General features: G+C 66.9%; 2 protein-coding genes across 3 annotated transcripts; both read right to left on the reverse strand.

The window, feature by feature from the left end:
* Nucleotides 1–2,420: 2,420 nt before the first annotated feature.
* Nucleotides 2,421–4,674, reverse strand: DCTN6 (dynactin subunit 6). Of its 2 annotated transcripts, XM_082315136.1 has the most exons (7): nt 4,518–4,674; nt 4,370–4,434; nt 4,158–4,263; nt 3,491–3,579; nt 3,204–3,251; nt 2,883–3,025; nt 2,421–2,776 (listed from the first exon to the last, which is right to left on the reverse strand). In XM_082315136.1, exons 1-7 carry the CDS (start codon nt 4,538–4,540, stop codon nt 2,678–2,680), a joined length of 573 nt encoding a protein of 190 aa, XP_082171262.1. In that variant the 5' UTR covers nt 4,541–4,674; the 3' UTR covers nt 2,421–2,677. The 2 variants fall into 2 exon arrangements, with proteins under 2 accessions (XP_082171262.1, XP_082171263.1); XM_082315137.1 differs by lacking the exon at nt 4,158–4,263 and having other exon boundaries at nt 3,475–3,579.
* A 6,640-nt stretch (nt 4,675–11,314) lies between these two features.
* Nucleotides 11,315–15,447, reverse strand: BTC (betacellulin). The gene is made up of 6 exons (XM_082315140.1): nt 15,317–15,447; nt 12,627–12,722; nt 12,207–12,324; nt 11,931–12,077; nt 11,535–11,642; nt 11,315–11,437 (listed from the first exon to the last, which is right to left on the reverse strand). Exons 1-5 carry the CDS (start codon nt 15,384–15,386, stop codon nt 11,537–11,539), a joined length of 537 nt encoding a protein of 178 aa, XP_082171266.1. The 5' UTR covers nt 15,387–15,447; the 3' UTR covers nt 11,315–11,437; nt 11,535–11,536.
* Between the last annotated feature and the right edge of the window lie 3,691 nt (nt 15,448–19,138).

The raw sequence follows: 19,138 nt of genomic DNA on the forward strand, positions 1-19,138 counted from the left end.
GGGTTGGGGATGTAGGACTCAAGGCTGAGGACACTGGGCAGGAGGCTGGGGATATGGGACACAGGCTGGGGACACGGGATACAGGGTTGGGGACACAGGACACAGGCTGGGGACACGGGATACAGGGTTGGGGATGTAGGACTCAAGGCTGAGGACACAGGACACAAGGTTGGGGACACTGGACACAGGGTCATGGAGGTGAGATAGGGGAGATGGGATGCTTGATGCGGGGCTGGGGACATGGGGCATGAGGCTGGGGATATGGAACAGGAGGCTGGGGACATGGGACACAGGCTGGGGATGCGGGGCAGGAGGCTGGGGACACGGGACACAGTCTGGGGACACTGGATACAGGGTTGGGGACACAGGACACAAGGCTGGGGAGCTGGATGCAGTGTCAGGGACACAGGGCACAAGGCTGGGGACATGGGACACAGGCTGGGGACACGGGACAGAAGGCTGGGGATGCAGGACACAGTCCCGGGGACACAGGGCACAAGGCTGGGGACACAGGAGAAGGCTGGGGAGATGGGACACAGTCCTGGGGACACGGGACGCATGGCTGGGGACAGGAGACACAGTCCCAGGGACATGGCTGCAGCAGGGCTGTGGGGCAGAGGAGGGGACGGCGCTGGGGACGCAGGGCACGGGAGCGGGGATGCAGGGACAGGGCTGGCGGCGGTGGGAGGGAGGTGACATTAGAGCAGGGGTCCCCACCGCGGGGTGCTGGCCCTGCCCGGCCCTCTGCCCTCACCCCGGGCAGGCCCGCGGGCCGGTGGGGCTCATCCCCCCAACCAGCCCCACCTGGGGGCTCCGCCGCCCACGCCCCCTCCCCGCCTGGCCCTGGGGCTGCATTTAGGCTCCCACCCCCCTCCCTGCTTAGGCTGGGCTTTAGGTGGGCCTGCGTTGGACCTTGCACCCCGCTCACTTCATTTCATATCTTGGTTTTGGGTTGACCCCAGCCCTGCCACATCCCCGCGGACGGGGCTGTGGTCCCGCAGGGCTGCGCTCGGCTCCGGAGCGGCGTGACGGAGACCCTCGGGGTGAAAAGCGTTTGACCAGCGGCCGTGTCCAGAGCAGATGCCGCCCGCACACAATACGCGGGGACCGGAGGTGACGCCGAGGACATCCTGCTGATGGAAGAGGGCTCGGACCGAACGGGCGTTTGAGGTCACGGCTCGCCTTTCTGCGGCTCAGTGGCCAAAACAGACCTGCGGGCAGCTGCCCGCGTGTCCTGCCCGCTGCCCGGACGGACTCAGCCCTGCCGCCGACTTAGAGCGGAGGGTTTCCAGCCTCCCCGCAGCGGTGATTTACAGAGCAGAACCTCTCGTGCCGGGAGGGAGATGGAAACGAGCCGTGCCAGCTGGATTTGGGGGAGCGGGAAGCATCTGGCTACGAGGGCAGGCGGCCCCGAGGGCGATCCTAAAGCGCGGGGAGCGATCTAGTTACCCAAATCTGCTGGAGCCTCTTGCTTTTCGGGGTCAATTCCCAGCAAAAGATTGTCTTATCTTTCAGAGATGTGTTTCATCTCCCATTGTTTTCCCTCTCCATGGGCATCTCCACAAGAAGCTTTGGCTGGAGCTGCTTGGGTGGGCTGGAGAGGCGGCGGCGGCAGCCGGGACAATATTCCCAGCCCTTATTTGGACTGGGCTTTGGGGAAGAGCTGCAGTTTCCCAGCTGCGCTGGACCCCGGGTTGGAATCGCAAAGCCAAAAAAATTGGTGGGTTTTTATTTTTTGGTGTTCCTGCAACTGAACTCACAGAGAAAATCCGATCGGATGCCGTGCCGCTTTTGTGCCTTGGCCTGTCCCACCTGAAACCCCTCGTCCCAAACCAAAACCCCGTGTCCTGCAGCCCGGCTGGTACTCGGGGTTCCTCCGCGGGAGGTTGCTGTTGCTCCCTCCTCTCTTTTTCCTACAGGAATTTCTGCTCCAGCATCAATTTCCTTCTGCGCCGAGATGAAACGTCAAGCTGCGCTGCACAAGGATAGAAGGGGAAGTTGGGAACAACATCCCTGGGGAATTTCGTGGGCCGGCTGGGAAGCGTGGCCACGTCCAAAGCTCAGCTGCTGAGTGGAGGAGCTTCAGCTCTGCTCCGAAACCCTCCGGGAGGGAAGCCGGGCCAGGGAGAGAGGGGGACACCGGCCCTGCGGCCTTTCCCACCCCACGATCCATGTGGATTCGGGGGCGCGGGGCCGGGACACCCCTCCCTCCGAGGAGCCCGGCTCTCCCCCGGCGTGGGCCCATCTCCCTCTGCCGCCAAGCCGGGGAAGGAGCGGGGAGGTGGCCGCAGGGACATGGGGCCGTGTCCCCAAGGGATGGCCGCAGGGACACCGGGCCGCCGGGGAGGGACAGGAGGTGATGTCAGCACTCGTATGACGGGGTACAGCACCCCTGACGCAGAAAGGACCGCCGCCCCCCCTCGACGGAAGAGCGGGTGTCATTTTATTCCCCAAAACAAAGCAACGTACAATCGTTAGCACGAGACAGACAACTGATCCGCGGCTGGTCCGAGATGCTGGGTGGAATATAAATAAAAAACATGAATAAGCAAAACTTCTGGGTTATTTTTTTAAAAAAAAAAAAAAGATGGGATGAGGGACGCAGAGACCGGCCGCTTCCCGGGGCCGTGTAGTGCTTCGCAGGAGCAGACCAAACCCCGCCGGCGGCAGAAGGCGCTCAGCTCTTGACAGGAGTGGACGTGGCCTTCGTGGTTTTCTTTAGGTGATGGTAGTTTGGCAAGATCTTCATCAGGAAATCCAGCTGCAGCGTCTGGGGCTGGAAACGTCGGGAGGGGAGGTCAGGCGGCGGCCCGGCCGCCGCGGCGCGGGCAGCCCGCGGAGGACGGGAGGGTGGCGGCGCCTCACCCCCGCGTCGCACCCACCTGCGGCCGCTCGGTCTGGACGCGGCGGAGGCAGTCGGCCCCGTAGATGACGGTGTTTTCGGGAATCACCTCGTAGGTGTTGACGTTGCAGCAGGCCCCGATGATGCAGCCGCTGGTCAGGATCACGTTCCTGCCGACAAATGCTGCCAGAGAGAGCGAGGAATCCCCGTGAGAGGCGGGTTTTGTGTGAAAATCACAGCCTTGTGACAAGCTGTGGTTTGGCCTCAGCTACAGCACGACACCACCACGTAATCCTCTGCTGCTCCCAGCGTCTACGAGAGCAAAATCTCACACGGGCCAAGACGATAAGCCGAGACTTACCTTTAGATTCGATGACGTTGTTATCTCCCACCTTCATTGCTTGGGAATCTACGGGTCCGTGTTAAAGAAAACCGTAAAATGTTTTGCTTTTATTTCAAAAGGTAAAACCCCGGCGCCGTTTTCAAACCACCGCCCCGTATCTTAAACAGCCCTGGGCTGTTTAAACCCCGCCAAGAGCCCCCGCACGCCTCCCCTTGTACCGACCCGAAAGCGCGGTGCACCAGCCTGTCTGTCTGGTGTCCCGGGCTCCCTGTCTGTCTGTCTGTCTCACCGCGCAGCGAGGATACAACACCCGACTTCAAAAACATTATTGGTGCCGATGACCATTGGTTTGGGCTCCACCTCCTCGCTTTCTGGCGTAATATTTTCCGGATACCTGTAAGACGAAAGAATCTATTTCCAGTTCTGAGGTGACGAAGATACCGCCCTGTTTGACGGCGGGAGGCTGAAGTCACGTCTATCCCATCCGACCCAGCCACATCAGGGTTTTGAGGCCGCTTGCTCTCGCGCAGGGTCTCTCGTTCTCAGGATTAGGATGCTTTTCCTCTGTCGGATGGAGAGGGATGCGCGGGGGAAGACTTTTTACCTAGCCACAGTGCCGCACGCTACATAAAAGCACAAAGTTTGGGTGTTTTTTTTTTAAATTCTACCTCTCCGGAGGCTTTTAAGCCAGCGCCTTGCTTCTTAAAGAGCTGCAAGCACAAGTTTGACAAGATTGATAGGGGATCTGTGTCGCGATATCTCACAGAACACCGAGCCTCTGCGAACCCCATCCCGGGAACCCCAAACCAGCCCTCTCCCCATCCGACCTGGCTCTGAGGGACGCCGTCCATCAGCCAAGCCGTGCCGGGAGGGTTCGGGGTGTTGGGTGCCCTAAAATGAGGTGCTGGGCTGGGGGATGACCCCCCCCCGCTCCCCGGGAGCCCCGTGCCCACCGCCCGCCGCCGTGCTGACCCGTTGATGATGAGGGCCTGCTCTTCGATCAGGTTGCCTTCCCCGATGACGATGGGTCCCGCTTCGGCGATGATCCTGGCTTTGGGATGGATCACCGTCCGCGGCCCTGCCGAGGAACAACCCGCCTTCACCCCACCGCCGGCCCCGACGCCCAGGACGGCGGAGACCGGGGACGGGGTCGGGGACAGGGACACCCGACGACGGGACCTTACCGATGGTCACGTCCCCGCGGATCTCGCTCTCCACGCACACCACGGCCCCCGGCGCGATCTTCACGCTGCGGGAAGGGAGCGGGGTCGGTGAGGGGAAGGGGATGGGGGGGGGGGGGGGGGGATCGTTCCGGGGGGGACCGGGACTCACCTCTTCTGCACCTTCTCCGCCATGACGGCGCTGCTGGGTGGCGGCGGGCAGAGTGCGCCTGCGCTGGTCCGGGGGAAGGGCCGCGGGGGCTTGGGGGCGTGGGACTCGGCCCTGCGCTCTCCCCTGGGCGCGGGGGTCACGCGTGGGCGGCTTTTCCCACCCCGCCGCGGCCCGAAGGCAGCCGGGGTTTGCCCGGGGGTACCGACGGCTGGGCGGGCGGGCGGGCGGGCGGGCTCTAGGACCCCGCGGCCCATAGGCCGCCACGCCCCATGACCACGCCCCCCCGGCAGGGACCGCCCCCCGCGGAGACTCCGCCCCGGGGCGGGGCGGGGCCCCAGGGCGCGTGCGCGGGGCGGGGCCTGCGGCGTTTTGGCCCCTGGCGGCCGCCATCTTCCCCTCCCGCCGCTTCCTTCGGTACCGGGGCGGGCGGCGCCGGGTCCCCGGGCGGGGGCAGCGGCGGCTCCGCGGGCTGGGGGGGGCCCGGCCCGGCCTCTGCGCCGGGAGCCCCAGGTGCTCGGAGCCGCGGGGCGGTGTCCGCCCGCCCCAGGTGAGGAGGGGGGGGGGTCGACCGGGCCGGGAAGAAGGCTGAGGAGCGGGGGGAGCCGGGGGGTGTGGGCGGGCGGGGCGGCTGCTGCAGCCCGGAGCCGCGGGACCCCGGCGGGGACGAGACGAGGAGCAGCCGCGTTTCTCGGGGCGCCGGGGAATAAAGCCCGGAGGGCCGGAGCCTGGCGCCCCCCGTCGTCGGCCGAGCCGCCCGCGGGTCCCCCCGGCCAGTTCCCAAGCACCGCCCGAGCCCGCCGGGGCTGCCGGGCTCCCTGACACCACCCGCGGGGCCCGGGGCGGCGACCCCCGGCTCGGGGTCTCGGAACCGGGGCCGCTCGTGGTTTGCCCGCAGCGGGAGCCGGGCCGGTGGGGAACGATGTCGGGGCTGCGAAGGGGCAGGGGCTGCTGGGGGGCTCGGAGCCGGGGCCGGGGCCGCTCGGAGCCGGGCTCAGCCGGGGCTGAGGGACCGAGTCGTGCGGTGGGAGCCGGGCCCAAGGGCTCGAAGCCCCGCAGTCCGGGCGTTGAGGGCTCGGAGAGGGAGGCTGAGCCCTGCGGTTTGGGACGTGCGAGCTCCTCGAGCGGCCCCGCACCAGACGCCCGGTCCGGCGTCGTCGGGGCTCGAAAGCAGAGCCCGAGCCCTGCGTTTGCCGGCCTGGCAACCGGGTGGGTGGGTGGGTTTGGGGGCTTGGCAATGGAGAGCAAGTCCTGTGTTGGGGGCTCAGAGTCCGAGTCGAGTGTCCTGAGGGCAGGGAACCGGGGCCTGAAGCTGAGACCAAGTCCTGCGTTTTCCAGACATGGAACTGGGGTCCCAGGGCTTGAAACTGAGACTAAGAAGTCCTGCGTTTTCCAGACTTGGAACCAGGCTCGTGGGGCGCAAAACTGAGACCAAGTCCTGCATTTTCGAGACATGGAACCAGTCTCAATTTCAGGCTCTGGGAGCCTAAGTCCTGCATTTCCCAGGCTTGGACACAGCCTTGGGGGGGGCACGACCCTGGCTCACAGGGAACTGGGGCCTGAAAGTGAGACCAAGTCCTGCGTTTTCCAGACATGGAACTGGGGTCCCAGGGCTTGAAACCGAGACTAAGTCCTGCGTTTTTGAGACTTGGAACCAGGCTCATGGGGCCTGAAGCTGAGACCAAGTCCTGCGTTTTCCAGACATGGAACCAGTCTCAATTTCAGGCTCTGGGAGCCTAAGTCCTGCATTTCCCAGGCTTGGACGGGGCACGACCCTGGCTCACAGGGAACCAGAGCCTGAAACTGAGACCAAAAGTCCTGCGTTTTCCAGATGTGGAACCAGGCTCTGGGAGCCTAAGTCCTGCGTTTCCCAGGCTTGGACACAGCCTGGGGGGGGGGGGCACGACCCTGGCTCACAGGGAACCAGAGCCTGAAAGTGAGACCAAGTCCTGCGTTTTCCAGACTTGGAACCAGGCTCAGTTTCAGGCTCTGGGAGCCCAAGTCCTGTGTTTTCCAGGCTTGGACACAGCCTTGGGGGGGGCACAACCCTGAATCCCTTGACTTTGGGAAAAGTGAGAGGCAGCGGTGGGGTTTGGGGGTGAGGAACAGGCGGCTGGGGTGAGGTGAGCTGGGCACCTTCCCCCAGAGACCCAGCCCTGCCTTTGGGGCTCAGCACCAGGCTCATGTGGCCACTGGGGGGGCTCAGCACCAGGCTCATGTGGCCACTGGGGGGCCTAAAAGCAGAGTCTTGTGCTTGTGGGGCATCAGAGCAGCCTCACTCAGGCCGTTTGGGGTTTGTGAAAGGGAGACCAAGTCCTGCGCTTGTGGAGCGTGAAACCAGGCTCAGCGGGGCCGTACTTTAAGGTGTTGAGAAGCGAGACCAAGTCCTGCGTTTCGGGGCCCAGGCACTCAGTCCGTGGTGTGCTTTGGGGCCGGGAAGCCGGCTCCGGGGGCCGGGCTGGGGGCCCAGAAGCAGAGCCCAAGCCCGGTGTTTTGGTGCTTGGGAAGCAGAGCCCAAGCCCGGCCTTGGCGGGCTCAGAGCCGGCGCGGGGGCTTTGGGGCCCGTCCCCGTCCCGTGTGTGGGGCTGGAGCCGGCCCCGCCGCTTGGGGAGCCGGGCCACCCCTTGCCCTCCCCGGGCCGCTCCCGGCCGGCGCTGAGGGGCGCGGGCCCCCGGTGCGGCCGTGCCCGGGCAGGCGGCGCCGGGCGAGCCCCGGCGGTTCCCGGCCTCCGTTCGGGGTCTGCGCGGAGCCGCCGGTGCCTCGTCCGTGCCCCGGCAGAGCCCCGGCGGGAGCGGGGCGGGAAGGCGGGACTTGGGCCGCCGGTGCCCGCTGCCGGCCCGGGGCAGCTGCCGGCCCCGGAGCGCGGCTCCTCCCGCCCCGGCGCCGGCGAGGCCGGGCTGGGGGCTCCGGGGCATCGGGAGAAGCCGAGCCCAAAGCGCTGCCGCGGTCCTCCGGCCCCGGGACCCGCCCCGCGCCCGCCCGCCCGCGGAGAGGCGGGCAGCGGCAGGGCCCCGGCTCCGCGCACCCGCGAGGCCCGGCCCCGGCCCGGCCTCACCGCCCCCGGGCCCCGCAGCGCCCCCGGAGAAGCCCCCGGGCCGCGCCCGGCCCCGTCCCCGCGTCCCGAGCGAGGGCCCCCACCCCGCTACCGGCGTCCGCCGCGGTCGGTGCTGGCGCCCGTCTGGCGGCGGCGGCGGAGGCGCGTGCGCGGGGCGGGTCCGTAGGGGCGTGGCCTGATCGCGCGTGCGCGGGGCGTGGCCTGGCGCAGGTGCGGCGGATGAGGGGGCGTGGTCTGTAACGAGGGGGCGGGGCTTGGCCCAGGTGCGGACGCGAGGGGGCGGGGCTTGGCCCAGGTGCGCGGCGGGCGGCGGCCGGGGCGCGTGCGCGGGGCGGGGCCGAGCAGATTTGAGCCCCGGCGGCCGCCGCGCGCCCCCTTTTCTCGCTCCCCCCCGGTGGCGCCGCCCGCGGCCCCGGGGCGGCAGCGGCCGGGCCGGGCTCCCCCGGCGGGGCCAGGTGAGGCGCGGGGGGCTCGGCCCGCGGGGCCGCGGGGCCCGGCCGGGGCAGCCGGGGCAGCCGGGGGCGGCGGGGCCGGGGCCCGAGAGGCCGGGGCCGGGGCCGAGCAGCGGGGCCGGGGCGGCGGGGCCGGGGCGGCGGGGAAGGAGCGGGGTTTCTCGGGGCCGGGGTTTCTCGGGGCGGCGGCGGCGGCCGCGCTGGCGGTGGCTCCGCGGAGCAGCCGCGTTTGTCGGGGCGCCGGGGAATAAAGCCCGGAGGGCCGGAGCCCGGCGCCCCCCGCCGTCGTCGCCGCCCGCTCCACACGCGGCCCCCCGGGGCCGGGCCCGCCCGCGGGTCCCCCCGGCCAGTTCCCAAGCACCGCCCGAGCCCGCCGGGGCTGCCGGGCTCCCTGACACCACCCGCGGGGCTGGGGGCGCGGGGCTGCGGAGCCGGGGTCGGGGGGGAGCCCCGGTGCTGCTGCGCGGGGCTGGGGCAGAGGCCTGGGGGTTTGGGCCCAGAAACGGAGCCCCCGTCGGCTGTTTCTGGGGCCAAACCCGGGGCTGGGGCCGGGGGGGGCTGCGGGGGGCGGCGGGCGGGCGCTGGGGGGTGGGCAGGGTGCGTGGGCCCCCACCAGAGGTGGGGGTCCGGTCGCGGTGCGTGGGCCCCTGCCGGAGGCGGGGGTCCGGTCGCGGGGGTCCCCGAAGCGCGGGAGGCTGGCATGCACCAGGCCGAATTAAACGTCTGAGATAGTCTCTGGGGCGAAAAGCGCTTTTCTCCCCCTCTGCGCGCGTCCAGTCTTTATTCGAGACATGTACCCCCCCGGAGTGGTGACTGATCAGTAACCAGACACTGTGCGTACAGTTATGACATTTATTATTCATATGCAAGTTCTGACAGTGATTGATTTACGACCTGGTCAAAAGCCAAGATCGCATGAACAAGCACAAGCCGCAATGGGCTGGAGAGGAGCTGGGGCTGGAACCAACTGGAACTGGAGCCCAAAACCAACTGGAGATGAGACTGGACTGGACCGGACCAGGAGCCACAAATAAGCTGGAGCTGAGACCGCCTGGAACGTGCTGGGAGCAGGAACGAGCTGGAGCCGTCCATGAGCCGGAACCAGAGATGAACTGGAGCTGAAACTTCCCAGAGCCGTCCATGAACTGGATCCACAAGCTGGACCTGAAACCAGAGCAGAAACAAACAGGAACCGCAAATGAACGGGAGCCGTCCATGAGCTGGACCTGAAGGCGCAGATCAACGGGAGCAGAAAGGAGCAACCTGAAGCTGCAAACAGGTCCAGCTCATGGACAGCTCCAGCCTGAAACGAACTGGAGCCACAGGTGAACTGGAGCAGAAACTGTCCAGAGCCGTCCACGCGCTGGAGTCGCAATGAAATGGAGCTGCAAAGGAGCTGGACCTGAAACCAACTGGTACAGAAACAAATGGGAGCCAAAACTGAACGGGAGCCGTGCATGAGCTGGCCCTGAAATGAACAGGGGCAGAAAGAAATGACTGGAAGGTGCAAATGAGCTGGAGCCGCAGAGGAACTGGAGCTGAAAACAAACCGGAGCAGAAATGGCCAACCTGAAGCTGCAGACAGGCTGGAGCTGAAAGCAGAGCAGGAGCCAAAACTGAACCGGAGCCGGGCCTGACACAAAGGGGAGCCCCAACCAACAAACAAAGCAAAGCAAAGCAAAGCAAACAGGAGCCCAAACCCAGCTGGACCCCAAACAACTGACCTGGAGCTGAGCTGGAGCCGCGCAGTCCCAGCAGCGTCTTTCCCAAAGCCAAGATCGTTTTAACAAGCACAAGCTGGAATGGGCTGGAGCAGAATTAGAGAAGCTGGAGCTGGAGGAGATGCAACTGAACTGGAGCTGAGACCAAGTGGAATCCGGAACGAGCTGGGAGCAGGAACGAGCTGGAGCCGACCGCGAGCTGGAGCTGAAAGCAGAGCAGAAGCAAACTGGAGCCATCCATCCTTGAGCTGGACCTGCAAACAGAGCGGAGCCAAAGCCGAACGGGAGCCGTGCGTGAGCTGGGCCTGAAAGCAGAGCAGAGAAACCGGCGCAGAAACAGACGGGAGCCACGGCCGAACCGGGGCTGCCGCGGGCTGGGCCCGCAGCCGGGGGGGCAGCGGCCAAGGGAGCCGGGGCCAAGGTGAAGGCGCCAGCGGAGCTGGAGCAGGAGCAAAGAGGGGCCCGAGCAAACGGGACCCGGGAGTGGAGCGGGGCCCAAACACCCGGGGGCCCAAGCAACCGACCTGGAGGCGGCTTCTACCGGGGCCCCGCACCCCTGGGGCTCCTCCGTCCGCGTCCGTCCGTGTCCATCCGCGTCCGTGGGTCCCTGGCTGGGGAGAGCCGTGGGGCAGCCGGGGCTGCCGGCGGCACGGCAGGGCCCGGCCCAGCGAGCCCCGGCGCCGCTGCCCCGCGGCCCCCGGGCCCGGGCGGCTCTGCCCGGCCCCTCGCCGGGGCTTCGGGCAGCGGCCCCCGCCCTCCCCGTCCCCCCCGCCGGCCCCGGGAGCCCAGCGCCCCGCTCCGCCGCGCTCGGCCGCCGCCCCGGGGCACTCACCTCTCACCGGGCACGGCCTCCCCGCCGGGGGCCTCGGGGCCCCGCTCCTCGCTCGTCCCCCGGCTCCGGCTCGGGCAGAGGCGGGCACCGGCGCTCTCCGTCCCTGGCAGCTGCCCGCGGGCCGGGCGCGGAGCGGAGCTTCAGGCAGCCCCTACCGGGCAGCGGCCGGGCCCCCGCCCCGGAGCCCGGCAGCGGGGGGGGGGGCAGAAGGGAGGGAAAGGCCCCGCTTCGCCCAGTTTCGCCCCGGTTTTTCCCCGTTTTCCCCCGCTTTTGCCCGGTTTCCGTTACCCGGCCCCATCCCGAGGCTGCGAAGCCGCCCGGGACCGCGGGAGCCGGGAGCGGAGCCGGGAGCGGAGCCGGGACCCCGCCGCTGCCGCTGCCGCCGCCGCCTCCGCGCTGCCCCGCGGCGGTGCCGGAACTGCGGCGCCCCCTGGCGGCCGCGGGGGGGTTTTGAAGGCTCCGGGGCAGCCGCGCACCTGCTCCGCACGGCGGCGCCCCCTGGCGGACGTGGGGCGGCACCGCGGAGCGCAGCGACTCCTGGCGGACGCGGGGCGGCACCGCAGCCCCCCCCTCCACCCGGTACCGGTGGGGGCTTCCCCCCCCCCCGCCGCGGCCGGGCCCCCCCGTCTGGGAGGGAGGCAAATTGGCGGGAAAATGTCGGGGGGGGGGCGGAATTTGGGGAGCGCAGCAGCAGGGCTGGGCCTGACCCCCCGCTGGCAGGGGGGTGACGGCGAGAGGGGCCCGTAAGGAGACGTGGACACCGTTCCGTCACCCCTTTATTCAAGCCGCTGTAAATTTTAGCCCTCGCCCATCGAGCCAGCCGGTGCCGCCGTCCGGGACCCGCCTGCAGGTACCTGGAGCTCCTGCGGGGAGAGGGGACGTCTTCGGCCTCAGCCGCCGTCCCCAGCGGGGGGTCTCCCGTCACCCCGGGCTCGGCCGCCCCCCCCCGGCCCCGCTCACCTTCACGCGATGCCCGTCTCCAGCACATCCTCGCTTTTGGAAGGCAAATTCTTATTTAATGTCTCCATCTCTTCTGCCTTTCTCTTCCTACGCTGCTTCCGACAGTGGCTTGGGGGGGGGGGGGTAATAATTAAAACAAAACAAAACAAGAAAGCAGAATGAGGCATCGCAGCCGTGCTGCTCCTCCTCCCTCCGCTTTCACCTGGGTGGGATCGCGCGTGGTTTCCAGCTCCGAAGCCGTGCCCCGTGCGCCTCCCAGCACCCTCAGAGGCCGTCTCCTGCCCGAACAGGCCAGCCCAAATTCAACCTGCTCTGAGCCGCCGGAGCTGGGCAGGATTCCGCCCCCCCAGTCCGGGGCTGCCCCTTCCCTTCCCGCCCCGTCCCCCCGCCACGTACTGACTGCAGAGGCAGGCGCAGACGATGAGGATGATGAGGGTGACGATGGCAGCGATCAAGGAGATGATCACGATCTGGCCCCGGTCGCCTCGCAGGTAGAAGATGTCCACCTTCTCGCAGCGAGACCCCGTGTAGCCTCGCTCGCACCTGCCCCGCGGCACAGGGGAGGCAGAAGGGGGGGGTCCGAAAAACCGCCGCGGTGCCCGTGCCCCGCTCCTCCCGCGCGGCCGGGGAGGACGGGCAGGTGCTGCCGCGTCCCCACCAGCGGTGACTTACACGCAAGCCGGCGCCTTCTCGGCCACGAGGAAGCGGCATCTCCCTTTGATGCAGTAGTGCTTGTACTCCTCCGGGCACCTGGAGAAGTGACCCTGCCGCCTCAGCTGCGTCACGTTCCCTGGGGGTGACAAGGACAAAGAAATCCCCCCCCGGGGGTTACGGTTCTGCCCGGAGGCCACAGCATCCCAGAGCTGGTCCATCCCCATGGCAGGTCCGAGCCTGGCCAGCTGCAAAGAGCCGCCGGCACGTGTGTCCTTGGCCATGGCGTGCCAGCCCTGGCCGCTTCTCAGCTTGGTGGATGCCACATGGCTACGCTAGACAAAACACCCAGCCCGTCCTCCATCCCGGCCCTCTCCCCCGCACCGCCCAGCTCCCATCCAACGCCACCGGCTCCCCCGAGCATCCTCCTCCCTGCCTTACCCGTGCAGCTCTCGGCCGCGCCGCAAGCGAGCCCCTCCGTGCCGTGGCCGGCGGTGACATTGGCATCGGCACCCACGCAACTGAAAAACGCCAAGCCTGAAATGCAGCGGAGGCGGCTGAGAGGGGGAGCCCGGCCAGAGCCCCGGCATCACCACCAGCGCCCCACCGCAGCCGCTCTCCCGGCCCCTGCTGCAGGGAGGGGACCAGCAACGGGCTCCGCAGCTGCACCCACGGCCCCCCCTTCCCTGGCAACATTGGCTTTTCCCCAGGGGCGAGGAGAAGGGAAAGCGGGTCCCCGCCTGCCTCCTCCACCCACCAACGCCCCAGCACGGGGGTCCGGGAGCCAGCAGGGTGGTTTTTGGGTGGCACAGGCAGCCAGCAGCCCCTTTGCCCAGGGAAGATGTGGGGAGGGATCCCCAGGGAGGCCCGGCTCGCTGCACTGCCCTTTTGGAAGAGCCTGGGTTTCAGGGCTGCAGAAAAACACACCGGCTGTGGGAGCGAGGAGATGGCAGCGCCGCAATTCAGCACCCACCAAAGCCCAGTTGCTTCCAGTGTGCAAGTGCTAAATCCCTGTTGCAACATCACTCACTGCTGCACCGGGGCATAGGATGCCCGGCACAAACCGAGCAGGTAAAGGGGTGACCGTGCTCGCTGTGGCGAAGGGACGAAGCCGAGGGCCAGCTCAGCCCGGGCACGTCACGGTGGCAGTAACCGGATCGCTGGCATACCAGCACTGACTCAGCACAGCCCTGCTCCCAGCCCGGCCCTCCCCAGGGATTCACCCCGCTGTGGTGGCACCCAGGGGAGTGGGGACAGGTCCTGCCTGATGGGGCAGGGTGCTGGGTGGCTCCCCCGAGGGTGGCATGCCGAGGCGGGGGGTGTTTCCATCCCGAGTGGGTGCACTTTGCAGCTCAGCCATACCGAGGCCTCCCAGAGAGGGGGGAATTTGGGCAGCCTCATCCCCCGGTTTTCCCGTCCGGCCCTTCGGCACCCTGGCAGCAGCGGTGGGGGCTGCCCGGCCAAGCCTCCAGCGTCCCCCCCGCGTCCCAAGGCAGAGACGTTCCCAGTACACCCGTCCCTCCTGGCTATATATAGCCACCGCCGCGCTAATGACGTGCTTTGGGTAACAGAGCTGCAACGAGGCCGGGGCTGAGCCTCCGCCGGGGCTTCCCCACCAGTGAGCATCCCCTCCCTGGCCGAAAGAGCTTGGTGGGAAAGGGACGGATCCCACCGCCCAGTTGGGCCCAGGCAGCGGGGTGGGAGCCAGGGGATGAGCCACGGGGCGGCTGCTCGCCCCGGGAGCCAGCTGCGGGCGGCTTGGGCACGCGGCGGCGCAGGGCGGGAGGCTGACTTCACCCCCGGTGACCGAGTTTGCAGCTCGGCATGGAAAGATCCCCACCAAGATGAGATCCCCACCCTTATTGCAAGCAGATGCAGAGCTTTGGCATCCTCCGGGCTGGCAGCCCCTTGGCGAGGACCGCCCGGCGGCACCGCCAGCTCGGAGGGCGGGGGGGTTTGCCTCCCCGACACCCAGACCTCAGCACCCAAGAGCTGTGGGTGCAAAGCAACCTCATCTCTTTGATGCACGGACAGCCTGGCTCTGCTCTCTAAGGCTGCATCCTTCCTCGAGCAGCCGGACATAACCCAGAAAAGCACCCCAAACACCACATTATTTTGCCATAACACCCCCCACGCTCCCCTGGGAAAGTCCGAATTGCAGGAGAGCAACCACCCAGGGCATTCCCTGGCCTGATGGGCATCCCAGCCCAAAAACACATCGGCCACCCTTGATTTCACCCTGCCAGCACAGGTTTGGCAGGTTTTGCCAAGCGCTGTCACCAGCCCTGTCAAAGGGCCAAACCCAAACTGCTCCCGGCGGAGTGGAAGGCTCCCCCGAAACGCCGGGGCTGGCACGCTCTGCCAGGGGGTATCGCCAAGCCCGGCTGATGTTCAGCCCTACCTGTGGTTATCTCCTGCCAGCCCTGAGCAGGCAGCTTCGCCCGCTTCCCCTGCACTTAGGAACTCACACGGGGACGCTCATGCACTTGCGGGCTCCCCCTGCATCCCCGGCGCTACCAAGGATGGTGAAACACTGATACCGGGGCATCCATGAGCAGTGTCCCATCAACAGGTGGGAAAAGCATCCCAGCCCCACTCCAGGGTCCAGCCAGGACACCCCGGCCCCAAGGGATTCAGAGCCAAGCCGGCACGGGCAAGGGGTAGCACTGGGAGGGGATGGTGGGGAGTAGTGGGATGGGAACTGGGGGCACATGGGATGGGTGCAGGGAAGCGTGGGGGAGCCCAGGGCCAGGACTGGGTAAACACCAGGCTGGATGTGGGGGAAGGAGTGGGATGGGATTGTCAGGGGACACAGGGAGTCACTGGGATGGGACTGGAGAAACAGCAGGCTGGGCACGGCGAGCGCTGGGATGGGACAGGGCCAGTATCGGGATGGGGTGGGACGGGGGGGGATAGAGGGGATCAGCGGGACGGCACCGGGGGGGCAGCGGGATGGGATGGGGTAGCACCGGGACAGGCACGGGGGAGCAGCGGGATGGGACCGGGAGGCAGGTGGAGGATCACCGGCGTGGGACCGGGAAGCAGCGGGCTGGGAGAGGGGCAGCACCGGGACCAGCCCGGGCTGGGACAGAGAGAGGACGGGGCCGGGAGCGGGGGACCCCCGTGCTTACCGGAGGCGAGGGCCAGGCAGAGCAGCAGGGTACCGGGGCCGCCGCCCGGGGCCGGGGCCGCCGCCTCCATGCGCGCCGCCGCCGCCGCCGCCTGCCCCGGTGCCCGGCGGCTACGGCGGGGCGGGCCGCGGCGGGACGGGGGCGGCCGCTGCCAGCCCCGCCGCCCTCCTCCTCCTCCTCCTCCTCCTCCGGCTGCCTGGATCCTACCCCGCCGGAGGCATCCCTTGGCGGTCCGGGGGTGCCCCCCCCGCTCCAGCACCCCCTCCCCACGCGTGGCCCCCCCACGCATTAACCACGCCTGCCCAGGAGCAGCCAGCGCAGGAGGCGTCGAGCAAATGCCTCGCCCCAGCATCCCTGGGGATTCGGGGAGCGAGAGGGACCCCCGCCATCCCACCCTCCCGCTTTCCCAGCGGGGCTCCGGGCGTTCCCCTCCCCGAAGGGACGGAGGGCGTGCGGCCGGAGCCCAGCCTCACCTCCCCAGAGCTATTTATCCCTGGCCGGCACGATTATGAAAAGGGAGATTTATTCATAGCGAGCTGCTAATAAAAAACCCTCCCAAAGCCCTTGGCAGGGAATGACGGCAGCTACAAATTATTTTGCGAGGGGCTGTGACTTGGCACTGGCCTTCTGCACGCTGGCCTTGGGGTTTTTTTTGGCCTTGGGGTGGCTGGGAGGATGTTTCTGGTCCCCCGAGGAGGAGGAGAGCCCCGTGGGGGTGAAGGTGTCCCCCGGGATGCTGGCACGTCCCCTCCTGGCATCTGGGGATGCTCAGTAGGGATGCGGTGCCATGAGCTGATGCTGTCCTGGCCCCAAGGGAAGCAGAAGAGCTCTGCCCGGCAAAGAGGAGTGCAGGCAGGGAGGGGTGGCAGGGCTGCTGCCTGCTCGATGTCATTACAGGCATGAAATAAGGGGAGGGGGGGGCGGGAAATGAAAGACTGGAAAGAACGGGTGACCTCAAACCGCAAGCTGGCAGCTATTAATGCAAGCGCTGGCAGCCACCCAGCCATGCCATTTGGCCACCGGCCAGGGGGTGAACGAGCTCCCGTGGCCCCGGCCAGCCAAAAAATCCAGCCGCAAGCTCCGCTCCGGCACGTCAGTACTGCCAGCCCCTTGGCTCGCAGCCACCCCAGCTCCCAGCCGGCAGCGGCGGGGAAAGCCCAGCCCTGGCCCCCCAAAACCAGGCAGGGTTTGCTAAACCACCAGAGAAACGTTGCAAAGCTCTGGTGGGGACAGCAGGGACTTGGGCAAGACCAGGGAAACCGGTGGCTGGTACCTGGACGTGGCACTGGGCCACCCAAGAGGAGCTGGCTTCATCCTGGTGGGGCAAAGGCAGGGAGCAGGCAGCAAAAGTCCTTGTGTCCATCAAAAGAAAACGGTGTCCCTCTGGCATCCTTCTTATCTGCGTAAAATTGGGGAGAAAAAACATTTTAGAGAGATTTTAAAAGAGCTGGAGCCCCAAGGCAGATGTCACCAGAGGCAATGGTTTCCATTCTCCAGTAGGAACGGGGAAGGGCTGGCAGAAGGTGTCTCCAAAAAGGGACCTCTCGCTGGCCGTATGTCCTCTGCTCTCGCTGTCACCACGAGTATCGCACCTTCCCTGGGGGAGGCCCAGGGACCTGTGTGGGCAGGCAGATGTCACCCCCAGGTGTGGCCAGGCAGAGCTGGCCATGCCACGGTGACCAGGCAGGTGTGGCCCTGCCAATGAGACCAGGCAGAGGTGGCCAGGCAGAAGTGACCAGGCAAAGGTGGCCCTGCTGAGGTGACCATGCTGATGAGACCAGGCAGAGGTGATGAGGCAGAGATGTCCTTGCTGAGGTGACCATGCTGATGAGACCAAGAAGGGGTGGTCCTGCAGAGGTGACCATGCCAATGAGACCAGGCAGGGGTGACCACGCTGATGAGACCAGGCAGGGGTGACCACGCTGATGAGACCAGGCAGGGGTGGCCCTGCAGATGTGACCATGCCGATGAGACGAGGCAGGGGTGACCATGCCGATGAGACCAGGCAGGGGTGACCATGCTGAGGTGACCATGCTGATGAGACCAGGCAGGGGTGACCATGCCAATGAGACCAGGCAGGGGTGACCATGCTGATGAGATGAGACAGGGGTGGTCCTGATGAGGTGACCATGCTGATGAGACCAGGCAGAGGTGGCCCTGCAGAGGTGACCATGCCGATGAGATGAGGCAGGGGTGACCCCGCTGATGAGACCAGGCAGGGGTGGCCCTGCAGATGTGACCATGCTGATGAGACCAGGCAAAGGTGGCCCTGCAGAGGTGACCACGCCAATCAGACCAGGCAGATGTGACCAGGCAGAGACGGCCCTGCTGAGGTGACCATGCTGATGAGACCAAGCAGAGGTGATGAGGCAGAGATGTCCTTGCTGAGGTGACCATGCCAATGAGACCAGGCAGAGGTGGCCCTGCAGATGTGACCATGCCGATGAGACGAGGCAGGGGTGACCACGCTGATGAGACCAGGCAGAGGTGGCCTTGCTGAGGTGGCCATGCCGAGTCCAGGCAGAGGTGGCCAGCAGATGGCAGCTGGAGCCCGAGGACGGTGGCTGGCAGAGACTTTCCAGGCCTCCCACAGCCCAGCCCTTGGCACCCCGGCACCCAGCTCAGGTGTGGGGTTTGCACCCAACGCCACGGTGAGGAGCGTCGGCCTCCTCCTGCCCATGGACACACACAGCACCTTCTGCAAAAGAAAGTCAAAAAAAGGATGGGAGAGCAGTGGCGGGGAAATTATCACGCGGTTCCCACGGCACCAAGTTCCTGCGGCGATAACAGCATTAGTTTTCCTCCTCCCAAGCATAGGAAAGGTTTCAAGGAGAGCTGAGATGCCGATGCCACCCAACGTATGGCAAGGCAGCCGGCATTCCGGCCGTTCCAGAAACACCAGCTGCCTTGGATTTTGTGTCCTGCTGTTTTAGGCCCAGAGCCAGGATCCGTCCTGAGAAAACACCACACAATGCAACAGAATAGATGGCTGCATAACCCCCGTTAAAGATAGCTCAGCCACGGCCCGGGTGCGACGACATCCTTTTCCATAGCGAGTGTGCGAAAGCCCAGAGAGGATGAATTCAGCCTGAAAATATTTCACCTGCAGCAAAGCGCTTTCCAGACGGGAAGAGGTAAAAAAATGGCGCTCGCACCTCCCGCTGCGCCATAGGGGTCTCCTGGCTGGGTCCTTCGGGCACCGGGAGCTGCATTTTGGGAGCTGTTCCCACCGTGGAAAGGCAGGGCCCTGGCTGCCTGGCTCTGGCCTGGCTCCCCTCGATGCACGTACCTGGGGTGGCCCCCCCACGGGCCCCGGACCCCGCGGACGTGGCAGGCGATGCTCGGCAGTGAGGGCAGGCAGGGGCAACCCCATCCAGCCATGGCAGGAGAGGGTCCCGTGGCCCCCCGCGGGAGGAGGGATGCCCTGGCAAGGCGCACACAGCATTTATTTCTTTAAAAGCATAAAGTTATATTCAGGCAGGGGCCGGCGTGGCCCTGAGGAAGGAGAGGGGCAAGGGGCAGTGCCACCAGACACCCACCCGATGCCAGCGGCTGGGACAAGAGCACCCTATGCCCGCTGCCGGCTGATGATGACCCGCGCTTGGGGCTGGGTCCTGGCGCGGTGCTCAGCACCCGGTACCGGGTGCCCAGCGCCTCACCCCAGGGCAGGGCGCTTGGTGCCACCACCCCATCCCAGTCCCCGCTACGGACTGCCCAGTGCCCGCTACCCTCCGGCCAGTCCCTGGTACCCACTGCTGCTGCTCTATACCCAGCATCCCATAGCCGGTGCTCCATCCCGGAGCCCCGCCGCCGGTACCGGTA

The sequence above is a fragment of the Platalea leucorodia genome, assembly GCF_965183815.1.
Source record: "Platalea leucorodia genome assembly, chromosome: 6".
Classification (NCBI taxonomy): domain Eukaryota; kingdom Metazoa; phylum Chordata; class Aves; order Pelecaniformes; family Threskiornithidae; genus Platalea; species Platalea leucorodia.